The following is a 24,448-nucleotide window of genomic DNA, read 5'->3' on the forward strand; positions in this document are numbered from 1 at the left end:
TTGACAGGTGGTTGCTACACTATCCCAATTGGTTGCTAGGTGTGTTCTGGGTGGTTGCTAAATGATTTAGCTGACATTGTTGATGTGTCTAGTTTGCTGTGATATTTCAGGTGTTTTTAATAAGGTCTTCCTTTATCATGTCGCTAAGTGGTTGCTATGCTATACCTCTAGTCCTACAGGCACTACTACAGGTAGTTATGACATTTCTTGGGTTTTGCTGGGTAGTTGGTATGATATATACCATAACTGGTTGCTTTAATTTTCCATGTTGTTGCCTATGTCTTTCTATGTGGTTTATATGGTTTCCCAGTTGATGGTTGCTATATGGATGCCATGATATACTTGTTGCTTGGGAGTTGCTATGTGGTTGCTATGGTACCCCAGGTAGTTTCTAACAATGTCACATGGTGGGTTGTGATTTCGCTTAATGAAACATTATTGACCCTGGCTATGGAAGTGGCATTTACAAGTGCCCTTCTGTAATCATGCGACGCTGCATGTGTATAGTTACAGACCGCATTCCCTTTGACCTTTCAATAACCTTTACATACAATATTTTTAACATTTTTGTTTTCAGGAAGTTGCTTTCACTTGTTTTAGTTTATTAAATGTTTTAATCTCAAGTTAATCTGTCTGTTCCTGGATTATGTGGTACTGAGAGAACATCTGGAGGAAGATTCATATCACACACACACACACACACACACACACACACACACACATGCTGTATGAGTGTCTGATGAGTCTGTGCTGTAGAGCCAGAAAAATTAGGTCAGTCTGTTCTAACAATAAAAAGAGTGGATTTTAAACAACACACACACACATATGCACACATACACACAAATAAACCTTAATCCCAGCTATCACTAACTATTGACCAAGAGTCTATCCTGGAGGTGCAGCAATATAGTAAATATGCTGCATGATAACCGTCCATCCCTGTTACGTGTCTGTTTTATTTCTTTTTAATCGAATGATTGCAAGGCTAATTCAATTTTATCATTCTTAATTGTGTCTCCTTGCACATGGACTGCTCTTTATAGCTTTTTGTTCAAAGGCTATTCAATACTGTGGCCTTTTCCAGAGCTTGCCATCTGCAATAAACATTTAATTAGACTACACATAAGCATATACATTCATTAGAAGAGCCGCTGCCAAGCACAAGGCATTAGTTACCAAGATGACGGTAACTCTGAATCTTTATTTATAATTTTTTGCAGTTTTATACCACAGTGCTGTTGAATGTGAAGTTGTGGAGAGCAGCCACTCTGACAGTGATTAAGGATGCTACTCAACTTACAGGTTTATATCAGTTAATTACAATTAATTACAAAGTCCCAATTTCCCATTAAAATGAACCTGCTGTCGTCATGTCAGCGACGCTCCTGTTGACAAAAGTGAGCGTGTTGATGAGCTGGAGATCACTCTGTCATGCTGATTGAGTTAAAATAACAGACTGGAAGCTTTAAAAGAAGGGAGGTGCATGAAATCAATGTTCTTCTTCTGTTAATCATGGTTACCTGCAAGGAAACAGGTGCAGTCATCTTTGGCAGCAGGTAAGTGTGAGTACGTCTGCACGCACAGTGAGGTGTAGACCTTTGGAGGATGGCTTGGTGTGAAGAAGGGCAGCAAAGAAGCCACTTCTTTCCAGGAAAAACTTTAGGAACAGAATGATATTCACCCCTGAAACACTAGCCTCCCAGAACTCCTTTAATGGACCAAACATGTGCAGATGGCTGGAAGTGAGGTCAGGACTATATGCAGGATGTTGCAATTACTCCCAGCTGAATTGCCGTAATGTGCAAGTGGTGGGCAATATGAGGTCAAGCAGTGTTCTGCAAAAACAGACCGTCTTTGGTATTCAAGTCAGACTGTGGTTTTTTTTTTCTTCTTCCTGGGAGCATTCCTTCACCATTTGTCAGTTTAAGGGTGCTATAATTTAACTTCATTAGGTTTTATCTAGTACATTCAGAGCCCCCTAGTGGCCATTCCATTTCATTTTTGTGTGTTTTTTTTTTTTTCATTTGAACTCCAGCATAAGATCCTAAGTGATTACGTCACATGATCTGTACTCGTTACTAAGAATTTGAGCTCCATGTCATCATTTATCATCCACTAATAGAACAGCTAGTGGAGCACTTTTCCACTTTTTTCACTCACAAGATTCATACTGTACTGTACATTGGTAGTTACAACCGGAATCTATTATCTGAAGTCTGGGCGGTACCCTGGGTCTGTACAGGGTTTTTCCCATTTCACTTTCTATACATAGGAAGACCTGTGGTGTGTAGGACGGTAATAAAAAAAGGAGGGCGATCCAACGGTGAGGGGGAATAAAGTTCAACACGTCTTTGAGCTGGGAGCAAAGCTGTACACTTTGGATGACTTACTGTGGAGAATTTGGGAAGGGCTCTTTGAGGTCACATGGCAAGTAGAAGACATTTTTACTCACAGAGGGGAAAAACACCCAGCACCTTATCCTCCCCAAACAATGCAGGGACGCGGCCTTTCTCAGTCAGGGGCCATCTCTCACCGTCCCACCGATAAATTATAATGGATAAATCTTTAAGCCTTGCTAATATTAATAGTATATTTGATTTATACTTTTGGCTCGGCCATTGTTCGACCTTGTTTTGCCAGCAATTATAAAGTAGATCATATCTGGAGGTGTGACTCAAATATAACTGCTTTAAAAACATTTTTAATGCTGCATTTAATTGTTGCACTGGATTTTCCCCCCTGCAGTTCTAATCTTACTTAACCTGTCTCTTTATGGATTATACAGTATAGCACTGTAATATCTGGAGGGAAAAATCTCATTATGCACAGCTCCAGCGCTCTAATGGATTTAACCAATCCGGTGCTGTGTTCCCACAAACTTTTTTTTTTTAATGTATTAATATACATCATAAGCATAAGCATGTATAAATGCTTTAAAACTGAAATTAAGAACACTCTCACTCACTTACTCATCTTCTATACCGCTTTATACTGTATTCAGGGTAATTGGTCCAAGTAATTGTGCTAGTGGACATCATGTCATGACTTTGTTGAAGGTTTCAGGCCATCTGTGGTTTTACACCCAAGCACCTGCACAAATACAGTACAAGGGGCAATCAAGTAAAACCGAGACCTGTGTTGAAATTTCCCCATAAATGAAGGGTAAAAAGAATGCTGGAGATTTAAAGAAGACTTCAAGCACAGTATGGTGATGACATTACATCCATGAAGGCAGTACATCCATGAATGACAATCCCAGCCACCTGAACCTTGAAAATTGACTGATAACTTGTCATCAACTGGCAAAATGGATGCAACTGTCTGTGGAAACTGTACACACAATAATTCACAAACAAACGTGCACATACAGCAAAATTGCACATACAGTCCGGACCTCGTTTCGAATCATTTCCACATGTTTGGGCCATTAAGGGAGTTCCTGGGAGGCCAGCGTTTCAGCCTCTTGCATACTGAACAACCTTTCTACCTTGATGGTATGCAAGCACCAATGAAACACTGGGATAAGCGCATTAGTGTAGCAGAGGACTATAAAGAGAAATAAAGAAAGTTTTCATTCTCAGAACAGTGTTCTGGTATTCTGCACAATAAAAAGTCCCAGTTTGACCTGAACACTCCTCATAGATAGATATCTAGCAGTCTGTGTAGGTTATGCTGCAAAGGTCATTGGATCATTACAATGCAACACAGATACACACTAAGATATCTAGGCTCTTCCTGTAATGTTACATTCTTCATTTCTTTGGGAATGTAACATGAGAAGGAATAGGGTATGCAGTATTCATAAATATAAAAGAGGCAAACAAGCTCTATCAGTCTCTATCAGTATACACCCATGCAGAGTCATCCTTTACATGAGACATCATTTGTTTCTGTGTTTTTGTGTGTTTGGCCACAGATGAACGGTTAACACATTCAAGTAATTCTGCTTAATATTAGGCAGCCTAATGCCTATTACACAAGCCCATGATGTCAATATGTTTCAGAAAGATTTCCAGTGGAAGGCATATACAGTGGTATTTGTGACAAAGAAAATTGATGATGCTGTGATTGTATTAATAAGTGCACAGTTTTTTTCTATTTGAAAAACTGTTTACATGTGCAATTAACAAAATGATTTAAATGTATGTTTATTTTAACAATTATGGTATTTTTTTCTCCCTACTTTACAGATCATAGGCCAAAAAATACATTTCCTACAAATGCTTAAATGTTCTATCTATCTATCTATCTATCTATCTATCTATCTATCTATCTATCTATCTATCTATCTATCTATCTACAGTATCTATCTATCTATCTATCTATCTATTTAGATTTATGATATCACTACTACCTTCTTGCCAGGCTTCTGTTTTCATTCTATCCAGGCTGGAATTTAGCCCCTGTCCTCTTCTTGAAAATAGAGCCCCTCAGCTCTGCCCCTTTCCCCCCTTTGCCCTTTGCCCCTTGTTTATGTGATAACAGATCCCAGTGACGCACATCTGCTATTCTTGCTGAAAGATGCAGTCTTAAGTATACCAAGATAAAAGACATAAGACTTGATAAAAGTACAAGCAAAATTATAAAAAGCCGGCATTACTGATGTTCTCTGAAATAATCCACATTTTATGGACAGTAAATGGAAAAGATGTCCAGAGTAGGCCTGCTTTGACTGACCGAAGTACTCGAGAAGATACACTAGAGCTAAAGCTTGCATATACCAATTGCTGAATTTTAACGCTGTTAAATCTAAAGTTTTCAATACAAAAACTTTCATCATGGCAACCGTGGCTGCTAAGGAATTTAACAGCAATAAATAATCCAGTAATTTGTAGATTATTTCGCAAACCACAATCACCAGATGGTAATTCCTGAGCGATTCAATCCATGCTATTCCAAAGTAAAAGAATCAATTTTCTTCGCCTTCCGCCTTCTCTTACACGGCCAGGACGTTTATTTGCACAAAAGGTGTGAGGCCAAACAGACAGCACCTTTGATTTATTGTAGAAATAAACACATTACAGTACAGTACAATATGCCATGACTGGTTTGTGTTCGAATGTGGTGGCTAGTTTAAAGCAGAAACCTGGAGTCTTAAATAATCCTGACATCAATAAACAGAAGGTGAGGAAAATATATCTAATCTTTAAACCATTCCTCAGCCATTTTTGGGTTATTAACTGGTGCAATAAATAGGGGGAGTTAAATACAGTAGGCGATTAATCTCTGCCAGGACTGTGACACTGAGGACTCAACACTATTAAATGGAGATTAAATAACACTGTGCGTAATGTTTCATCTACAGTAAACTTTGGAGATTTTCCTCGTAACCATAAGAGCATTTTTTGTCTAACACATGAGAGATCCAGGGTCTGGTAATAATCAGTATTAGAAATTTAAATAGTTAAGCCTTCATTTGTCACCTATGCATTACTGCACAATAAAATCCTTTCTTCGCACAGTTGGAGTCAGGGGCATGACCTGGAGCAGATAGGGTTAAGGGCCTTGCTCTAAGGCCGAATAATGGCAACCTGGTGGAGCTGGGACTTGAACCGCTGACCTTCTGATTAGTAATGCAGCGTTTGAGCTACCACTTTTTAAAAAAAATAGTTAAGTCTACTATTAATAGTAGTTGTATTTTACTGTTTTTCTTTTTCTTTTTTCTCTCCTTTAATTATTATTATTATTATTATTATTATTATTATTAGTGGTAGTAGTAGAATTATCTGTAGTAGCAATAATAATAGTAGTATTAGCAATACTAGTAGCTAGTGGTAACAAGTAGTACTTATTATTATTAGTTGTAGTGGTAGTAGTAGTAGTTGTTGTAGTAGTACCTCACTCACTTATCATCTCTACAACTTTAAGTGCTAACCACTAAGCACTTTTCCATAATAGAAGTAATAGTAATTGCAGTAGTTGCTAGAAGGTGTATTATTATAATTATATTATTATTATTATTATTATTATTATTATTATTATTATTAATGCTAAATTATTAATGCTAAGCATTTCACTGCATATCGTTCTGTGTATGACTGTGTATGTGACAAATAAAATTTAAATTTGAATTTGATTTATTATTATTATTATTATTATTATTATTATTATTGTTATGAGTAGTTGTAATAGTAGAAGTAGTAATGGTAATATAGTAAACCCAGCAGTAACCATAAAACCAGTAGTAGTAGCTAGTAGTTATAATATTATTATTATTATGATTATTATTATTATTATGAGCTGTAGCAATAGTGGTGTAATGGTAGCAGAAAATATAAACACGCAGTTGAAGCGGAGACCCTGCGGGTAGCTGGAGGACCGAGAGACACTTTTCGCACCTGGTTAATGTGCAGCTGCGCGGGTTATTAGCGGTCAGCCACGCCCACCCGCGTGCCAATCAAAGCTTCCCTCTGAACATCAGATTGCGCGTCTGAGGGCGCGCGCGCGGACAGTCCGTGATCGCTCTTTAAAGCGTGATGAAGTTGTAGAGAAAGCTTAAAGCGGAGCAAGATTAAATGGGAAATAAACAAATAAACAAAAGGAGAAAGCGACACAAAGAAGAAAAAGAAGAAGAAGAAGACAAAAAAAGAGAAAGTTCCTGGAATTTATTTACGTCTAGTTAGAGAATAAAAATATGGACTTCAGATGCACTGGATGTTTCACTTCTTATTGCATACACAACGAAGTTACCTGGATATTTCTGCTTTTTTGTGGATTTGATCGTTTACGCTAATAGTTTTTTTTCTTTCTGAATATAACTATAACTAAAGCTGACTGCAGCACTGCTCAGGTTCTTCTGCTACACACACACACACACACACACGAGTTAAAACTCAGCTGTCCGTGCATGGGAATGTGTCAGCTCTCTAATCATGAGAGCTCAGAGGCATGGAGAGGGAGACTGCTTCACACTAAAGGCACAGAAACAACCGGAGAGTCAAACAGGATGCTGTTCGGGAAGCTGAAGTGATTGATAAGCCTGCAATCTGATCACCTGAAGGGGAAAATGTGGAGCTGTCGTGTGTTAAAGGTGAGACTCATCACTCACTCATCACTCACCACTCATCACTCACTCATCACTCACCACTCATCACTCACTCACTCATTCACTCACTCATCACTCACTCACTCATCACTCATTCACTCACTCATCACTCACTCATCACTCACCACTCATCACTCACTCACTCATCACTCATTCACTCACTCATCACTCACTCATCACTCACTCACTCACTCACCACTCACTCATCACTCACCACTCATCACTCACTCACTCACTCACTCATTCATCCCTCACTCACTCACTCATCACTCACTCACTCACTCATCACTTACCACTCACTCACTCACTCACTCACTCATTCATCACTTACTCACTCATCACTCACTCATTTATCACTCATCACTCATTTACTTATTCATCACTCACTCATCACTCACTCATTCATCACTTACTCATCACTCACTTACTCACTCATTTACTTATTCATCACTCACTCATCACTCACTCATTCATCACTAACTCATCACTCACTTACTCACTCATTCATCACTCACTCACTCACTCATTCATCACTCACTCACTCACTCATCACTCACTCACTCACTCACTTATCACTCACTCACTCACTCACTCACCACTCATCACTCACTCACTCACTCACCACTCACTCACTCACTCACTCACTCATCACTCACCCAGACCTCCTCCTTAAGTGTCTGCACTGTTTCTGATCCATTATACCTCAGTGTAAATCATTCAGGAGATGAACATGCCTAATTTATATTTTAGGGTGATTATAGGAATAGGATTAAAAATTAATGTTAAAAAAAAATTGCATAAAAAAGCTAATTGTGTAATGTTTCCCAGTAATAATTATGACTATTATGATTTAATTCTGATTTAACATGAATTATTGTGTTTTTTAAATTTGAGTGTGTTGTCTCTTTAACACACCTGATTTACTATATGAGCATATTAGTAAGTAATTATTAATTAATTATATTAAATACATAGGAATTACATTAAAATTATTGAATTATGGAAAAAAAATAAGTAAATAAATAAATACTAAACAAATAAAACTATAACAATGTAAAATATCAAGTTTATGCTAGACACTTATTATTTATATGTATAAATGTATAAATGTTATATTTATGCTAAAAACTAAAACTACTGTATCTATATATTACATCTAATGTAATATAATATATTATTAGTTTTATTATTATATAATATACTCATACTGTTTTTCTTTTCCTGAAGTGTGTATACATTTTTTTGGATGACTCTGTATAAACACTTAGTCTTGGTTATATCCTGTTTCCTGTAACATTTACTTTTTTTTTTTTTTTTTTTTTGAAAAAGAAAAAGCTGTTAGATGAAAACTATCTTCATCCCCTTGAAGTTGATTACTTTCCAATACAGCACATCCCTAGATGTTTAATCTTGGTACTTTTACATACCACAGCAATTTTCCACAACTAAGAACAAAACATTATGGAAGAATGTTGTTATGCATTGTACAAATTATATTAAATTATAGTTCACTCTCCAAAGACTTTCCCGTGATGGAAAATCTTAACGTTACAGCTATAGCTCTTTGTTGCAAACCGCTGACACTGGAGACTCCTTCCAAACAGCTTTTTACAGATAACAAGGAATAAAACCTAATTAAAAATTATCTTGCTGTTACAGGGAAAATAATCAGCTTCTAAGTGGCCATAGTAACTTTGATACTGATTCGATAATTTTCCTTTAACAGTAAACACCCCAATGTTTTAATCAATAAATAACGATGGTCATGGATACACTGGAATTCATTTGCATGACAGCGCATGATTTGAAAGTGGATTGCATCCTCATGCATACCAATAAGATAAACAATGTGTTAATATTAGGCTTGTTGTTACACGTGGACATAAATGGAATCGTTAGCTGATAACAGACTGATATATAGTATAATGTGACTTTGGCTTGCGTGCAACTTTCTTAAAATAGCCAGCTTATATACATATTTTTTTTTTTATAAAAAGATGTGTAGGATCAAAAGTTAATTCCAAAAAAAAAAAAAAGAATTGTTCATTTTGTTTCCTCTGGAGCAACTCTTAACCCCCTGTTTTTTTTCTTTCTTTCTCTTTTTCTCTGTCTTGCTCCCATTTTCTCAGGTCTTGTCTGTTTTGTCTTTTGTGGTTGTGAAGGGAGCAGCTGATCTCACCTGTGATGCTGTGCTACTGCTGGCACCTGGAAACCACACATGTGCGTTTCTGTGTGTGTGTGTGTGTGTGTGTGTGTGAATGAGAATCTGTCTGTAATCTTATATTCATCTCAGTGTTAGTTTCAAGAAGGAGTGGCTGTGGGCCAATCGCCAAAACTCACAGACACAGTGAATGTAACAAGCCTTAACTTGGCACTCCGGTGATTCTTTTACCTATATCACACAAAACTTGTGTGCTAGATCTTTAGTTCTGAGTGTGTTTAAGAGAGGAGGCTTTCAGGTTGTGTCATGTCAACTTTCATGTGTTTATTTTAGAAATTTTTTCAAAGTGGTTTAAACCCCTTTTTTTGGTAAAAAATCAGGCAGAGTGAAAAATTACTTGATTCCATGTTCATTTTTTTTGAGTGTGGGACAAAAATCCCTTTTGGAAAAAAGTCCTGGAAAAAAAGAATTTTCTGGAAAACCATGAGTCTAATTCCATAGAAAAGTAATACTATAGCGATTTTTTGCCCAATCGTTCAATTTTGCGGACTTAAAATGGAACAATAATAAAGATGTGCAATAATAATAGGCTTATTTTTTTGTGTAAAAAATGATCTGATTGCTAACTGCCTAAACAACTCAAAATTGTTATTAAAACTAGCCATTTGGACCTATTTATAGAATAAAAGCTTTTTAAAAAAGGTTGTTGTGTTTTTTAACAAAAGCATAGCTAACATACCTAAGAAACTGAAAAATGAATGCTAGCTAGCCAGTTATTTAAGCTTTCTTTCAGGTTAAAAAGATGAAAAGATGGAGGCTAACTGTACTTAGTATTAAAGCTGAGTTCTAGCAGCTTGTAAACTTGAATTTTTTTACCAGCTGGTAAAAGTTTAGGTTTGGGTTTTAAGGTAAGCAAGTCTGTAACTAACAAGTCTGTAAGGGGCATGTCGTGTTAGCTAGCCCAATTTAACATTAGCAATTACATCTAGCAACTTACAAACATAGTGGCTTATCCCTGTTATTAAAAACGTAAGCTGACTAAAACACCAAACTAGCTAAATTACCAACACAACTAGCATGCAACCTAAAATGTCTGTCAGATCATGATAGACAAATTTTACATTAGGAATCACAAAGAGGCGGCATTTGGGTGGCACTGTTGAAAATGTTGGCTAAATAGTAGAAAGCTAACATATAAAACAAAATCTGCTATTAGGACTATAGAGCAAATAATTGGAATATTTCTATTTCTAATGCAGCACAGAAATTGTTGGTAGTTTAGCAGCAAGTATAGTATCGAAGTATTTAAGTACGTACATTTTGGTTCTGTATTGTTTAGCTAAAATCGGATAATAGTTTTCAAATATAAGAAGCTTGTACGACATCATTCCTGTTACTTCATTAGACAAGTAGATTCATCACCTTTTTTCACTTTTCATCATTTTGTTTTTGTCTCCCTTTAATCAGTGTACCATCTGGATGCTGCTAATCACTCTGACACTAATAACTCGGGTATGTACCATGGTTATAGCTGTTCTCGTCGTGCCATCCATTTCCCTTCCCCTGATGACAGATTGGTAATCCCCTGCCCTTTGTGTAGGTGTGTTTTGTAGAACAGTTATCGATGGCATCGGCACCTGCTGGCCGCGCAGCGGGGCCGGGGAGATGGTGTCGCGTCCGTGTCCGGAGTTCCTCTATGGAGTCAGATACAACACCACCAGTAAGAAAACATATCATAAACATTGTGTTATGAGGGTTAGTCAAAGAAAAAAAAAAGACTGAAAGGAAATAAATTTGGTAGCAGACATAAAAGTGTGTTTTTAATCTCTCTGCACAATCGCAAAGTGTTTATTTTCAATGGAAGCATGACACTAAGGAAAAGACTTTCGTCTTCTGAGTTTAAATATAATTTTTTTTTTCATGGTGCACTGGAAAGGCCTTGGAGGCAGTTATAAAGGCCAAGGGTTGCTGTTGAAACTATGTGATGTGTTTATATCTTAGACAGCATGGAAAAAATATTTTAGTTTTAATTTTTATATGAGTGGGATTAAATTAATAGATGTAAAGCTTATCATATTAAATGTCTTGTTATTATAAATTAACATTCTTCCTCCTCTTGTTGTTACGGCCTAAGGGGGGGCAAATAGTTTTAATCTGTTGATCTTAACGTCTGCCTCACTTATTACCCTTTTGACCTTTGACCTATGAACGTCTGTATTTTTTGTTCTGGTGTCCTAATTGAACAATATTTAAACCTACTGTATTAAGGATGGAAATTCAGACCTCGGATGTAACTACTGACAGGAAGTTGTGTGAGTGTTACGCACACTGCAGGGTGTCTGGAGCACATCTGAGGTCTGAATTTCTATCCTTACTACTGTAGGTTTGAATAGTGTTAAGAATAAGAATCAGAAGTCAGCTTGATTTTATCCTCGAGTAGCATGGGAGCAGGCGCGTCCTAGGTGTAAAGGTCACACCATTCCGTTTTCTGTGCATAACCAGACTTTAAATACAAGGAACATTCCTATAAACACTGAGATCTGAATCAGAAACAGGTGACGATAAGGTAGGTTTAAAATCTAAACTAATTAGCAATGAACTGCCATTTCAGCGAAGATACATTGCTTTTATACTGTACATACAGTAGTGTGCGCTGTGTAATGGTTTAGTTGTAGTACGGTGTCTGTGTTTCCTGTTCTAAGAAAACGAGACGTAAAGTGTATGTGTGTGTGTGTGTGGGCCGGGGGTATCAGGAATAGCAAGCAGAACATGTATTCTGGTTTATTTTTACTCGAGTACGTGCATGTAGTACTTAGCATTCAACATTCAGTACATAGCTAGATCGTGTGCGGTGCATACCCGTAAGTGTGTGTTTGGTGTTTGTGTGAACGATAAGGCACAAAGGGATTCTTTACCTCTTTATTTAGTTTTACTGGCCATCACACACACACACACACATAAACGTTCTCATAAATACAGTACAAGCACTAGACACTTTCATTGTACCTACACTTCACAGTGCGCTTGACTTCTTCATTCTGATTGGTCAGAGATGATAATTTCGGATTTTCCAGTCAGTTCCCCTCTAAGGTGTCTATCAATGAAAAGAGATCATCAGTGGAACTATTTCATTTGGATGGTGAATTATTCTCAGCAAAAACAGACGCCGCAACAGGGCTGTGTTAAACATTTGAAAGAAAGTTATATCACAAGAATAAAATAAAACAAAGAAGAAAAAAATCTGCATAGTTTTGTACGAACAGCATGCCCTGAAGTGTTTTGTTCATACTTACCTCACAGCACAATTTACAGGATATTTATAAATATTATAGTTCATTTCCACTCCATTCCACTATTCATTTCTATTTTGCTTTTAAGGGAGGAAAAAAAAATCTAAATCAAAAATTTTTTTTTAATATTATAAAATTGTCAATATCATAACTCATAAAATCATAAATCTGTATTTAACAGCAAGTTCAATAAAAAAATTATTTAGATTTTTTTCATAAAGTATGATATCTTCTGTGTCTGTGTCCTTTTTTTTATCTACAGAATTGATGTTATGTCACAAAATTAGTACAAAATTCTCAGTACATACGGCGGTAACCCATATTTTGAGGAGGTTCTAAATAAAAAAGAAAAAACAATCTACCTCCAATTAACATATTATATTTGCTTAACTAAGCTTGATGAGAAATTGTGTACGTCAATTATGTACAGTTACATCCGGACAGTCGAACATACTGTAGCTGACCTGCATTTTGGGACGCACGAGGGGGCGAGTCCAGAACAGCATGTCCCATTCTCTGAACAAGCTCCAAGTCTCTTGGCGTCTCTGACCGAATGGGTGATGTCAATCTGGAGTCTGCTTAGAATAGCAGCAGGAATTACAGATGGGAAATTTGTGATGTAGCATCTAGGAATTTGGCCACTGACCAGTTTTTCACAATGAATGTTTGGCTAAAAATTATGAGGCAGAAAAACTGTGCTGAATTATAAAAGTCATAGTGGGTAAGGTTGTTTTTTATTTTATTACAACAACAAAATTCAGGTACAAAGAAAGTTTGACTACACAATTCCAGCCAACTAGCAGCCAAATCTACAGTATGATCATTATGGAAGTTGTATCTTTAACCAGCTGCAGTGTTGTTAAATTAGATGATTCAAGATTCAAGATTCAAATAACTTTATTAATCCCAGAGGGAAATTGCTTATGCTCGGTTACAGGTGCTCACAGTTGTTAACTAAGAAAGGTAATAAAAAATAAAGGTAATAAATAATAATAATAATAATCTTTAAAAAAATGTAAAAAAATGATAGGTGGCACAGGAGATGTTTGTCTGTTTCTCTATATATTTTTGTATTGTGAATTCTAATATTAGTTAGTCATATACACTATATACTGTATCAATGTTAAGCTAATGTGATAACATTCAACTCACAGTTACTGTGTACAACTGAATACACAAAACAAAATACAACAAAATCCAGGCAACGCAGATCTGACATCATAACAACTCACGATGATAACAACTCACAAGTAATTTTAGCTTGCTAGCTAGCTAGAGTTAGTGTGCTAGCTCTATTGGTGGTAGTACAACCCATACTACTAAAAGGTATTTTGAAAGTAGCTTAAAAACTTTAAAATATTACCTATAGTAGCTTTAACTGTATATATATATACATATATATATATATATATATATATATATATATATATATATATATATATATAGTGTTATATCTGCCATAGCACAAGTGAAACCAATTCAAAACAGTTGAATTGGTGCACTTTTAAGCTCATAAATTTATCCAACTTTTGTGCTTTAGAACTTAACATTCTTTTCCACAGATAAAATCTTCCGGAAATGTCTGGCCAATGGGACCTGGGCGTCCAAAAGCAACTACTCCCAGTGCAAAGCTATTCTCAATATACAGGTAATGCATGATATGCACACACGTCTACACAACCACACAAGCAGGGACGACATGTACAACCAAGTAGCAGGGATCGTAGTCATGAATTTCAATATAATATAATGGTTAGAGATCCAAATTAAATAAAAAGATCCAGCCATAAGAAAGATAAGGTCCTGTGGGAAATCTGAATAAACAAGCAAGAGTGAATCCGCCAGCCATAGTAATAAAAGTGGTGTAAGAAACAGCACTCCCAAGTGACCTAACATAGATTTGATGGAATACGAGAAGCTGGAGAGATTAAAAACAATATTAGACAAACTACATTTTGAAGCTCAGGGCTTTCCCACTGGTACTGGAGGCACTATAATTATAACTCATTCAGTACAAATGTATTAAATTAATATGAATAAGTAAAGAGAAGTTTTTGTAAAATTTCAAGAATGAAATTGACCTGGTCGAAAGGGAAATTCAGTGAAGGGGAAGTGTGATGTGAAGCACTTGCCTTTGCTTCGAACAGCTGATACTTTTACCACAGTTATATCAGCGAATGTTGAATTGTAAATTCATGAGCCAGTGCAAAACCAGAGGGTAGGACTTTCAAACCATCTCATCCACCAACATGCACTGGCAATATTGCAACACCTTGCTCGGGTTTTATTATGAGCATTGTTGACCTTTTGGTGATGTACAAATCAGGGTTTCTGCATTTAATGAGATGTTAGCTAAGATAAAAGTGCACGTTCGTTTTTTTTCCCTAGTGCCATTGTGTGGTATGTGAGCGACTTCAATTAACGAAACATTAGTAATGAAAACATTAAGGAAAAACCAAGCCAGTCAGTCACGGCTGAAATCGCCAATAGCGCATGCACAGAGCGCATTCATCAAGGTCGACTTTCGCCCACGAGTGGCTCATGAGTCAGCATCAGCAGAACATTTTATCCTGCCTGAGGTAGAAAATAAGCAGAGATCTACATTTATATCCAAAAGAGTCAAGACTTGAAAGTATCTTGGTTTAGAAGAAATTTTATCCTAATTTTAATATTCTAAACAGATTTAGCTTTACTGGAAATTCACTAAATGTCCATTTGAGATTCCCGTTGTTCTATTAGCTTGAATATAGTTTAGCATAAAATATTTACAGTGCATATGCATTTTGCATATTTCCTGCCTATGAGATACATGATGTTTACATACTTTGTAAACAAGAAAAACAACCAATAGGAGATTAAATGATAGCAAGATAGCAGCTAACTATAGTGCAAGAATGTAGCAATTTGCTTTCCGTAACAAGCGTTTTTCTTTACAAATATGATGTTGAAGTTCAGTTGTTCACGTTTCACTTCAGGGGTGAGTTTGTGATTTCTTAGGTTAGCATGCCTACAGCTAAATAAAAAAAAACTAGCAAATAAGACATTTAAAATGCCTATGCTAATGGAAACATCTATCTTATATATTTAACTTATATCTTTCACGATCCTTTTAGCAATGTTTACAATAATACCTTAATATTGTACATTAAGAAATGTAATAAAAAATCTAAAACTTTTTAGTTTTTTTTTCATTTGCAATCATGCACACCATTTTTTGAGCAAATTGGATTTGTGTGTTGCAGAGAAAAAGCAGGCTGCATTATCGAATCGCCGTCATCATCAACTACCTGGGACACTGCCTGTCACTGTTTACACTCCTCATCGCCTTCGTAATCTTCTTACGACTGAGGTAAGATACAAACAAAACGAGTTTCTTTTCTTCAAACTAATTTTTTTATAATATTTATTGTAGAGTTCTGTTTAATTCTTTAGCAGCTGCTCTTAAGGTATGTTCACCTGCCAATCAAACTGTAGGTTTGTATTATATGTACTTATATAGTAATCGGTTTCAGATTTGTTCTACTGCATTCAACGTAACTTTAAATGGATGAACTCAATAGGCTGTCGTTAATTATTGGTAAATTGTTGTGCTGTAAATCACTTTTAGGACATACTTGTGGTAAAAGTAACCTTTTTCTCTCCATCAACCAGTTGTTGATTATTTTTCAAAAACAGCATCTTCCAAGTATTTTAATTTTCCCTTTTTAATGACTTGAAATTTAATGATTAAAAGCTATTCGTCTCATTTGCACAACAATAACTAGGAAGTCAAAGATTAGACTTAAGTGTTTAAGTCTTTACTTATGACTCGATTCTTCAGGCGAAGATACTCCACTGTATGTGTACAGTTCTATAACAACTTGCCTTTATCGTACTGATGAATATGATTCATGACTTGAATGAAGCTTTGAAATGCGTGAATCATAATGCGTGATGATGTTTCGTTCCCCTCGGTTGCCTCCCTGCTGTTTTTTGATCTAGAAAACTTTAAACTAGGACATTCTTTAGTCCGATGTCACAGAATAACAAAAGCAGCTCGTATTCGGTCTATAATAGCACAGTGTGTGTGTTTGTGTGAAACCCAAAAATGGTAGTTCAGCAATAAAAAAAGTTTGTAACAATAATAATAATAATAATTGTTATGTTTTTTAAAAACTTCAAACGTTTTTAAAGTATCAATTTCTAAGGAAAAAATTGTTATCCTGATCAAAATTGTACTTGGGCCACATTGCCTTAGTCTTTTTGTTTTGATCTATTTGTTTTAGATTCCCAGACATTTCAGACCGTCTGCACCATCACTGTGTTATTTCGCGCTCGATCTAGAAATCTTAACACCATATGTTAATACTATTGACTCATGTACCGCTCAGCTGTGTTTTATCACTTAATTCTCTTCCTTCTTGGAAACGTTTTGTAAAATCCCAACAGTTTATGGACCACACGTCAACAACAGCTGTCCTGCCCCGTCTGTGCCAATGAAAACAAAGCTTTAAAGGGCTTTTTAAAACTTTTATAGGTCTCTAAATTGGGCTTGATGCCAGCGTGATGCCCTGCATTAGTGCCTGGTTTCTGTTTGTTAAAGGATGATGTTGCAGCGTCCCATGCTCTGGTTTCACCAAAGCAACAAGGAGTCGCCACGGACTGGCAAATCATTCGGCCATTTTAAAAGCAAACGCCTAAAAAATGCAATTATTTAATTTAGTGTTTTTATTTTATAATAGGAATAAGATTAATTTCTTAAATTATCATTTCTTGTGTCTTTAACATTTTTTTGTTAATTTAATTATTGAATAGATAACTTTATAGATTTTTTTTATTTATTCATAGATATATTTACTGTTGTTCCTAATTTATTGATTTTTTTATATATATATATATTTCATAGGTTCATAGGTAGGTGGTGTAAAGGTGTACACATTAATTAAAAGTATTTAAGACTAATTAATGAATACATTAGTTTTATTAATAGAGTCTCATAAAAGTACTTCAAAAACATCCTGAAAATTCAACTGAAATTATTAATTTGTTTATAAATGAGAGTTTTGTTCGCAGCACAATTAATTACCTGAATTAATTAGAGCCACGATGTATGCAATATATTTAAAATTGCCTGAAATTGAATTTTGTTTATATGATATAATATATTTTTATTTCTTAATTGAATATCAGTTAATATTATGTATTTAAATTTTTTATTTATTTTTTGGTTTGGTTTATCAATAAATAAAAGTAATTTAATATTTAAAAAAAGTTTTTTGTTGTAGTTAACATAGATTTTATTCCATTTATTTATACTCGATATTTCTTCCTTAAGGAAAAGGTGAATTAGGTTAAACATCACACGGGGTTCAAGCTAAAAGATGACTTTGCAATCTCCAGTATTTAGCAGGCTAAGCAACAAACCTAGCATTAGCTAACCTCATGATCTTTTAAAAAGGCACTCTCATCCATCATATACACGTGACGTATTTAATGCTGAGCTCCTGGAAATATCCTATGTATCCTGTCAGAGGAGAGTGTTTGGGGACCTGGGAGTGGAGCGATTCGGCAGGAGATAAATAATAAATAAATATGAAATATAAATATGTTTGGAAGCTAGAGACCTTGTCTAGAGCACCGAGGTGGACTTCGGATATTGCGTGTCAGATTGGGGTTATTTTTAGCACTAGGACTTGTGGGAATCAGTGGACATGCTGGGAATAGGGGGACTATGCAAAATGTAACCAACAAACAGGAGTTTCTGGAACGCCACGCTATGAGCTCAGTCCACTAAAATTCGTGTGGAATGGAATAATTAATGAGTGGAAATGAGATTAATTGTTAACCTTAAACTTTTCCTATTGAAATATATCTTCTCGGGACTTCTTGATGCTCTCATATCATGGCCTGTTATCACATTTTAAAAAATAGAGGCTTTTTGTATATATTTCATCATCAAGAATGAGAGGCGTAAAGTAGTCCTTCAGTCTGGAAGAGAGAGCTGAAACTGGAGACTCCTTCCTATAATGTTAAATAAGCGACTTTAAGGAAAATATTAACATAGGAGCTATGACCAATGTGAAGAGGGTATAATCTTTACTTTGTCCATCTCCCTCTGTGTCAGGAGTATCCGCTGTCTAAGGAACATCATCCACTGGAATCTAATCTCTGCCTTTATCTTGAGAAATGCGACCTGGTTCATCGTTCAGCTCACCATGAATCCTGAAGTACACGAGAGCAATGTGGTGAGTGAGATACATAGACGAAAAAAAACATTTTTGGATTTACTGTCGAAATCTTACACCTATTGATTTTACATACAATGTGATCGCTACCGGACTTAGGTGGTGTAAAGGTTATATATAATTCATATGTATTTATTATTTATCGCCTGCTGATCGTGGCACTCTAGAGTCAGCTCTCGAGACGTTTGGGCTGGCAAGATTTGAAAGATACTGTAGCTCAGCAATAATAACGTATATCTACTGTATATCAGCCGTATAAGCAAATAAAAGCACTTTGATGAAGCACTTTTAGAGTAAAGAAAAGATTGTTCTCTATAAATTTTTACTAAATCTGCCTCTCTCTCTCTCTCTCTCCCCTCCATTTATAAGCCATGGTGCCGTTTAGTGACAACGGCATATAACTACTTCCACATGGCCAACTTTTTCTGGATGTTTGGTGAGGGCTGTTACCTTCACACGGCCATCGTGCTCACCTACTCCACTGACAAGCTCAAGAAATGGATGTTTATCTGCATCGGGTGGTGTAAGTTGAAAGTGTATATAGATAATAAGAAATATATATTTCCAGCTAATCTATCCCTATACCACCGTACGTTCCTTGTCTTTAGAGTGAGATTGTGCTTAAATTTTTTTTTTATTAATTATTGCTTAATTATTTTCTAATTAAAAGATTTAAGTTTTAGAATCAAGTGCATGTACTGTATCTTACACCTCCAAGGTTGGAAGATTTTTCTTGCCTGAAAGCACTTTTTTTAGACCTTTAAACAGAAACACTTGGCTTTAAGAAAAAATAGGAATAGAAAATGCAGACTGAAGAAGAAAATAGAACAACTTATTTATTATCAAATGCAATACAACATACAATAAAAAAGAGATGACTTAAATAACACAGTGTTTGGTTGAGAAGATAGTATGCATTGAAATAAACATCTTCAAGGAGACTGTCTCGACTCTTAATTATATATATATATATATATATATATATATATATATATATATAATTTTTTAAATTATCTGATATATATATATATATATATATATATATATATATATATACGTACTGTATGTCTGTTTGTTTAGGCATTCCCTTCCCGATTATTGTCTCCTGGGCCGTCGGGAAGCTGTACTACGACAATGAGAAGTAAGTGTTTTGATTAAACCTTAGAACACAGTATGTTGTAAGTATATAGACGTGACCCTGCAATTTAAGGTACAGTATAGTGCTATGTATATTTCTACCCTAAACTGAGTTTTTCACATATTTTTAATACATTTTCATATTTGTATATACATTCATCAATGTATTTTGTGACTATCAGGTGCTGGTTTGGGAAGAGAGCAGGCATATACACAGACTACATTTACCAGGGCCCTATGATACTTGTGCTTCTGGTAAGGAGACCTAGAAATGGGCTGGCACTATTACAATACACTTAAACACTTTCAGAGTGCTCTCATTTTATGTCATTAAAAAAAAATCTTTCTATTTTGATGTGTCCTTTGCAGATTAATATTTGACCTTTTTTTTTTCGTACAGATCAATTTCGTGTTCCTCTTCAACATAGTAAGGATCCTCATGACCAAACTCCGAGCCTCCACCACATCCGAAACCATCCAGTACAGGTACATGTAGGGGTGCACACTCACACACACTCTCGCTGAAACCTGGAACACTCAGCGTGACAGCTTACCTAAGTCCTACCTAAGTCCCAACCCTTCAGTAAAATCATTTTCAGCTTTACACTAATACCTGATTGGAGCGACCTGAAGATTTCTTTTGTCACATTTGTGAGTTGGTCATATTTAGCTCTTTGTTATTGATTTTCACTTTGTAGGAAAGCGGTGAAGGCCACGCTCGTGTTACTGCCTCTGCTCGGGATCACTTACATGCTGTTCTTCGTGAATCCGGGAGAGGATGAGATCTCGCAGATCGTCTTCATTTACTTCAATTCCTTTCTGCAGTCCTTTCAGGTATTCCTTAGTTACCTGAGCTGGACATGAAGCAGGGTCCAGATCAGCAAATAACATCAGCTCTACAAATGGTGTGGTTATTGGGAAATAATTAACTTTGGCTAAATAATAAATAATTACTTTAAGCACCTTGTTATTGATTATTTATTTTTTATAAATATTCTTTAACACTGTAAAAGATCTCAAATGTCATTAAACAACCTCTACAGAAATAGCTGCTAATTAAAAACTCTAAATGATCCAGTTTCAAAGTCTTATAAACTGTCTTTAACTTAATATAAAGTCAATGAGTGTGAAACTATAAAAGCAGAACTTAAACCGGAGCTTTGTGTTTGTGAAGGTCCACCGTTGGAATAGGTTGCGGTGTCCCCTGCATGTTAAGAGAGTGTAAAGAGGCTACCACTTTTAAAATGCTTCCCAGAGCCTGTTTGATAAGCTGAGGTTTTAGATAATGGTGGTTTTCAGATATAGGGGTATCAGGGTAGGATATAAATATACAAGTCATGAGTCTCCCTCATTTCATTTTGTATGAAATGTATGATTTCATTTCACATTGTATTTCAAGATACAACTTTGAAATGTAACATTTATGTAACAACCTCAGCAGCAACCTCATTTCCCCTCTCATCTGTTCATGAGCATGAGGTTCATACCTTAAGATAGATGGGTTTTATGCTTGAATGATTCATACGTAGGTCACTATGTAGTTTTCAAAACAAACAAAAAAAACATTAGGTACAGGGACTGGACTGAAACACTTCAGTCGAAAAACTTCCCAAAAAGGAGAGACAAAAAAAAGCCGTTCAGGAAGCCTGGAAAACTTTTCCTCACGAATAAATAAAAAATACAAAAAGGTCTAACTAGGCGGCACCTCCGGGGTCCGGGTTTGATTCCCGGCCGGGTTTGATTCCCGTCTCTGTGTGCATGGAGTTTGCGTGTTCTCCTAGTGCTTGGTGGGTTTCCTCCGGATACTTCGGTTTTCTACCACAGTCCAAAGACATGTAGATTAGGCTCATTGGTGTTCACGAAACTACGGGAAATGCAATCAGCATTTCCCGTAGTTTCTGTATAATGTTGGAAAACAAGGTGACAAAGTACTGATACTGGAGCCTCGTTCAGATGATAATTTGTTAAATAACATTTATTTTAACAAATGATTTTATTATTTTCGTTATGTGGACGTTGTTACTATGGAAACCATAGTGCATGAATACAGTATAAACCTGGGATTTGCCTTGTAGCCAGAGCTACCTTTAGCTTTCTTTTACTTCCGATAATGTTGTAGTTAAGCGATATCACACGAGAGGCAGTGCTGTTATGTTAAATATTAGCGTAACATTTAGCATACAACAGCATACTGACTGTATGTAGCATACAGTCAGAGTACGATATTGCTTTTATACAACACTTCAACAATCAGCATTTATTATCAACAGATTATGATTTGGTGGAACTAATGTTGACCTGGTGACGGACAGTTACGGTAATCAACATGGGTAAAAGTAGTAGAAATTTTTATTGGTATTATGTAGACAAAAGGTGAGAAGAATAAACCATGGTGGTAGCGGACAGTCCTGAGGAACTTTTGAGATTTACTTTACTATATTTCCACTCATTCTGTCTAAGATTAGCCTCAGCTAACTAATTGTAAAGTAGAAAGTTAATGCTCTACTATATGTAGCATGTACGTACAATCCCCTCTTCCACACAACAAGTAGTGCCTTGATCAGCGCTTAATGATTATTGTGTGAAGCAGAGTGATACATGTTCCAGTGCTGTTATACTCTATATCAGCACTCATGGAATGCCATTTGTCCAATCAGATCACTTAGTCAGCACTAACATTTGTATAATGATTTTTGTATATTTATTGTATAATAATTTAACTTAAATATGGGTTGGTTTAAATGATTTAGTGCTACTTTTGCTAGTTTTATTAATGTCATTTTTCTTCACCTTTCCTTAGGGCTTCTTTGTGTCAGTGTTCTACTGTTTTCTGAACAGTGAGGTAAGCACAAGAATTGACCGAACCGACAAAACATAACCAAATTTAAGTGACAGAAAAGCTACTTTACTAAGTGGGAAAGGATGCAGAATGTAAAAATGGTGTGGCTGCTTCTAGTAGTGCTTACTTTCTTGTTTACTGGGGTTTACTGTAGTAGGATTTCTTCCTCTCGCCAATATACGTATATGTTTTTACGTTTATGTGAGTTGGATATTTCCATTTAAAATTCATGCAAAGATCTTCAGTCACTGTACATCCTTACACTGATTCTCACCTTTTTATAAGCTTTCAAGTGTCAGGAAAAAAACACTAGCCATCTGTTCTATAACATGCATGTGTGTGTTTGTGTGTTTGCGGACAGGTTCGGTCAGCCATTCGGAAACGCTGGCACCGCTGGCAGGACCACCATTCCATCCGCGCACGAGTTGCGAGAGCGATGTCACTTCCCACCTCACCTTCACGCATCAGCTTTCACAGCATCAAACAGTCCACCTCTGTCTGATACAGGGATTTAATAATAATAATTTTTTTAAAAAACAATCAAGAAAGAAAGAGGCAGGCACTCTATAAGTGACAATTTTCTCTGCCCTGGCCGCGTCTAGACACACGATGGGGAGGAAATGCTGAGTGAAGAACCGAAAAAGTACTACATGAAATGATAATGTGAATGACGGATACGATGGACTAAAATGGATCATTCCGTGTTACTGGAGCATTGCAAAGAGACTGTGTGTAAATGATCATTTTTTATTTATATTTAACAAATAGTCAGCTATTACAGGTACAAGCATCTCCATGAACATGATTATAGTAAACAATCTCAACTGGTTTACTTTCAAAGCTATACCGAAGTTATACTGACTGACTTATAGTAGCTTCCAAAATCAGCAAAATGTATAGATGCATTAGTTTCCAACATTCGCTAGCTGTACAGAAGAATTAGCTTCTGTCACCAATTATTTAGAAGTAGAAGAATGAGCTTCCAACGTTGGCTAGTTGTTCATGCTAGTTGTGGATGCGCTTGTCTGGCTGGTTGGCTTTGTTTTGTCAAAACTTTTGCTTGGTAACTTTCGGCGATTGTACATCATCTTTTCCAGCTTTTTATTATTTCTTCATTGAGCAATAGCTAGTTCACAGCTAGCCGGCTAGCTTTTATTGTTTAAGATGTTGGTGAAACCCAGATTACATTTTTTGAGGGGGTTGGGTAAATAAATTTGCTTCTGAGCTGAATTTTCTTTTTTCTCTTTCACTGCTTATGAAACAGACCTGAACAGACCAAATTGTTAAATTTGTTAACATGTAGGTACAGTGCCTTGGATAAGTAAAGTCAAGTGATGGTCTCTAACTGGAAAGGAAAAGAGAAAATGGCAGCCTGATTCAACTCAAGGCTGTGATGTGGATTAAATGCATTCCTGCTTTTGTGGGCAACTGGCTATGCTGGTCCATGTCATCTATTATTAAACTTTAAATTATCTTTATAGGGTGTAGGAGTATGTACTGCTTCCCAGATTACATCATGAAAGCCACAATCATGTCGTCTGACAGTTTATTACAGTGCCTTGCAAAAGTATTCATACCTCCAGAATATTTCCACATTTTGTCATATTACAACTACAAACGTAAATGTATTTTATTGGGATTTTATGATAGACCAACACAAAGTGGCATATAATTGTAAAGTGGAAAGAAAATGATAAACGAATTTCAAAATTCAGCTCCCTTTACTCTGATACCCTTGACTAAAATCCGATG

The 24,448-nt window shown here is 36.0% G+C and overlaps 1 protein-coding gene across 1 annotated transcript; it reads left to right on the top strand.

Annotated features, from left to right (window-relative positions):
* Positions 1–6,467: 6,467 nt before the first annotated feature.
* Positions 6,468–23,890, top strand: LOC128520366 (corticotropin-releasing factor receptor 1-like). Its single transcript, XM_053494566.1, has 14 exons — positions 6,468–7,030; positions 9,175–9,265; positions 10,674–10,718; positions 10,807–10,926; positions 14,059–14,144; positions 15,739–15,845; positions 18,600–18,720; positions 19,090–19,243; positions 19,801–19,861; positions 20,040–20,112; positions 20,258–20,343; positions 20,556–20,691; positions 22,658–22,699; positions 23,058–23,890. The coding sequence occupies exons 1-14, from the start codon at positions 7,007–7,009 to the stop codon at positions 23,196–23,198; spliced, it is 1,287 nt and encodes a 428-aa protein (XP_053350541.1). The 5' UTR covers positions 6,468–7,006; the 3' UTR covers positions 23,199–23,890.
* Positions 23,891–24,448: the final 558 nt, after the last annotated feature.

This window comes from Clarias gariepinus, chromosome 4 (assembly GCF_024256425.1).
Source record: "Clarias gariepinus isolate MV-2021 ecotype Netherlands chromosome 4, CGAR_prim_01v2, whole genome shotgun sequence".
Taxonomy (NCBI): domain Eukaryota; kingdom Metazoa; phylum Chordata; class Actinopteri; order Siluriformes; family Clariidae; genus Clarias; species Clarias gariepinus.

What these genes read in the sequence shown, in the direction of transcription:
- LOC128520366 (XM_053494566.1), top strand. Translation starts at nt 7,007, where the DNA reads ATGTGGAGCTGTCGTGTGTTAAAG. An exon ending in AGTCAGATACAACACCACCA is followed by an intron (nt 10,927 to 14,058) that starts GTAAGAAAACAT and finishes TCTTTTCCACAG; the next exon opens with ATAAAATCTTCCGGAAATGT. An exon ending in GTAATCTTCTTACGACTGAG is followed by an intron (nt 15,846 to 18,599) that starts GTAAGATACAAA and finishes CCTCTGTGTCAG; the next exon opens with GAGTATCCGCTGTCTAAGGA.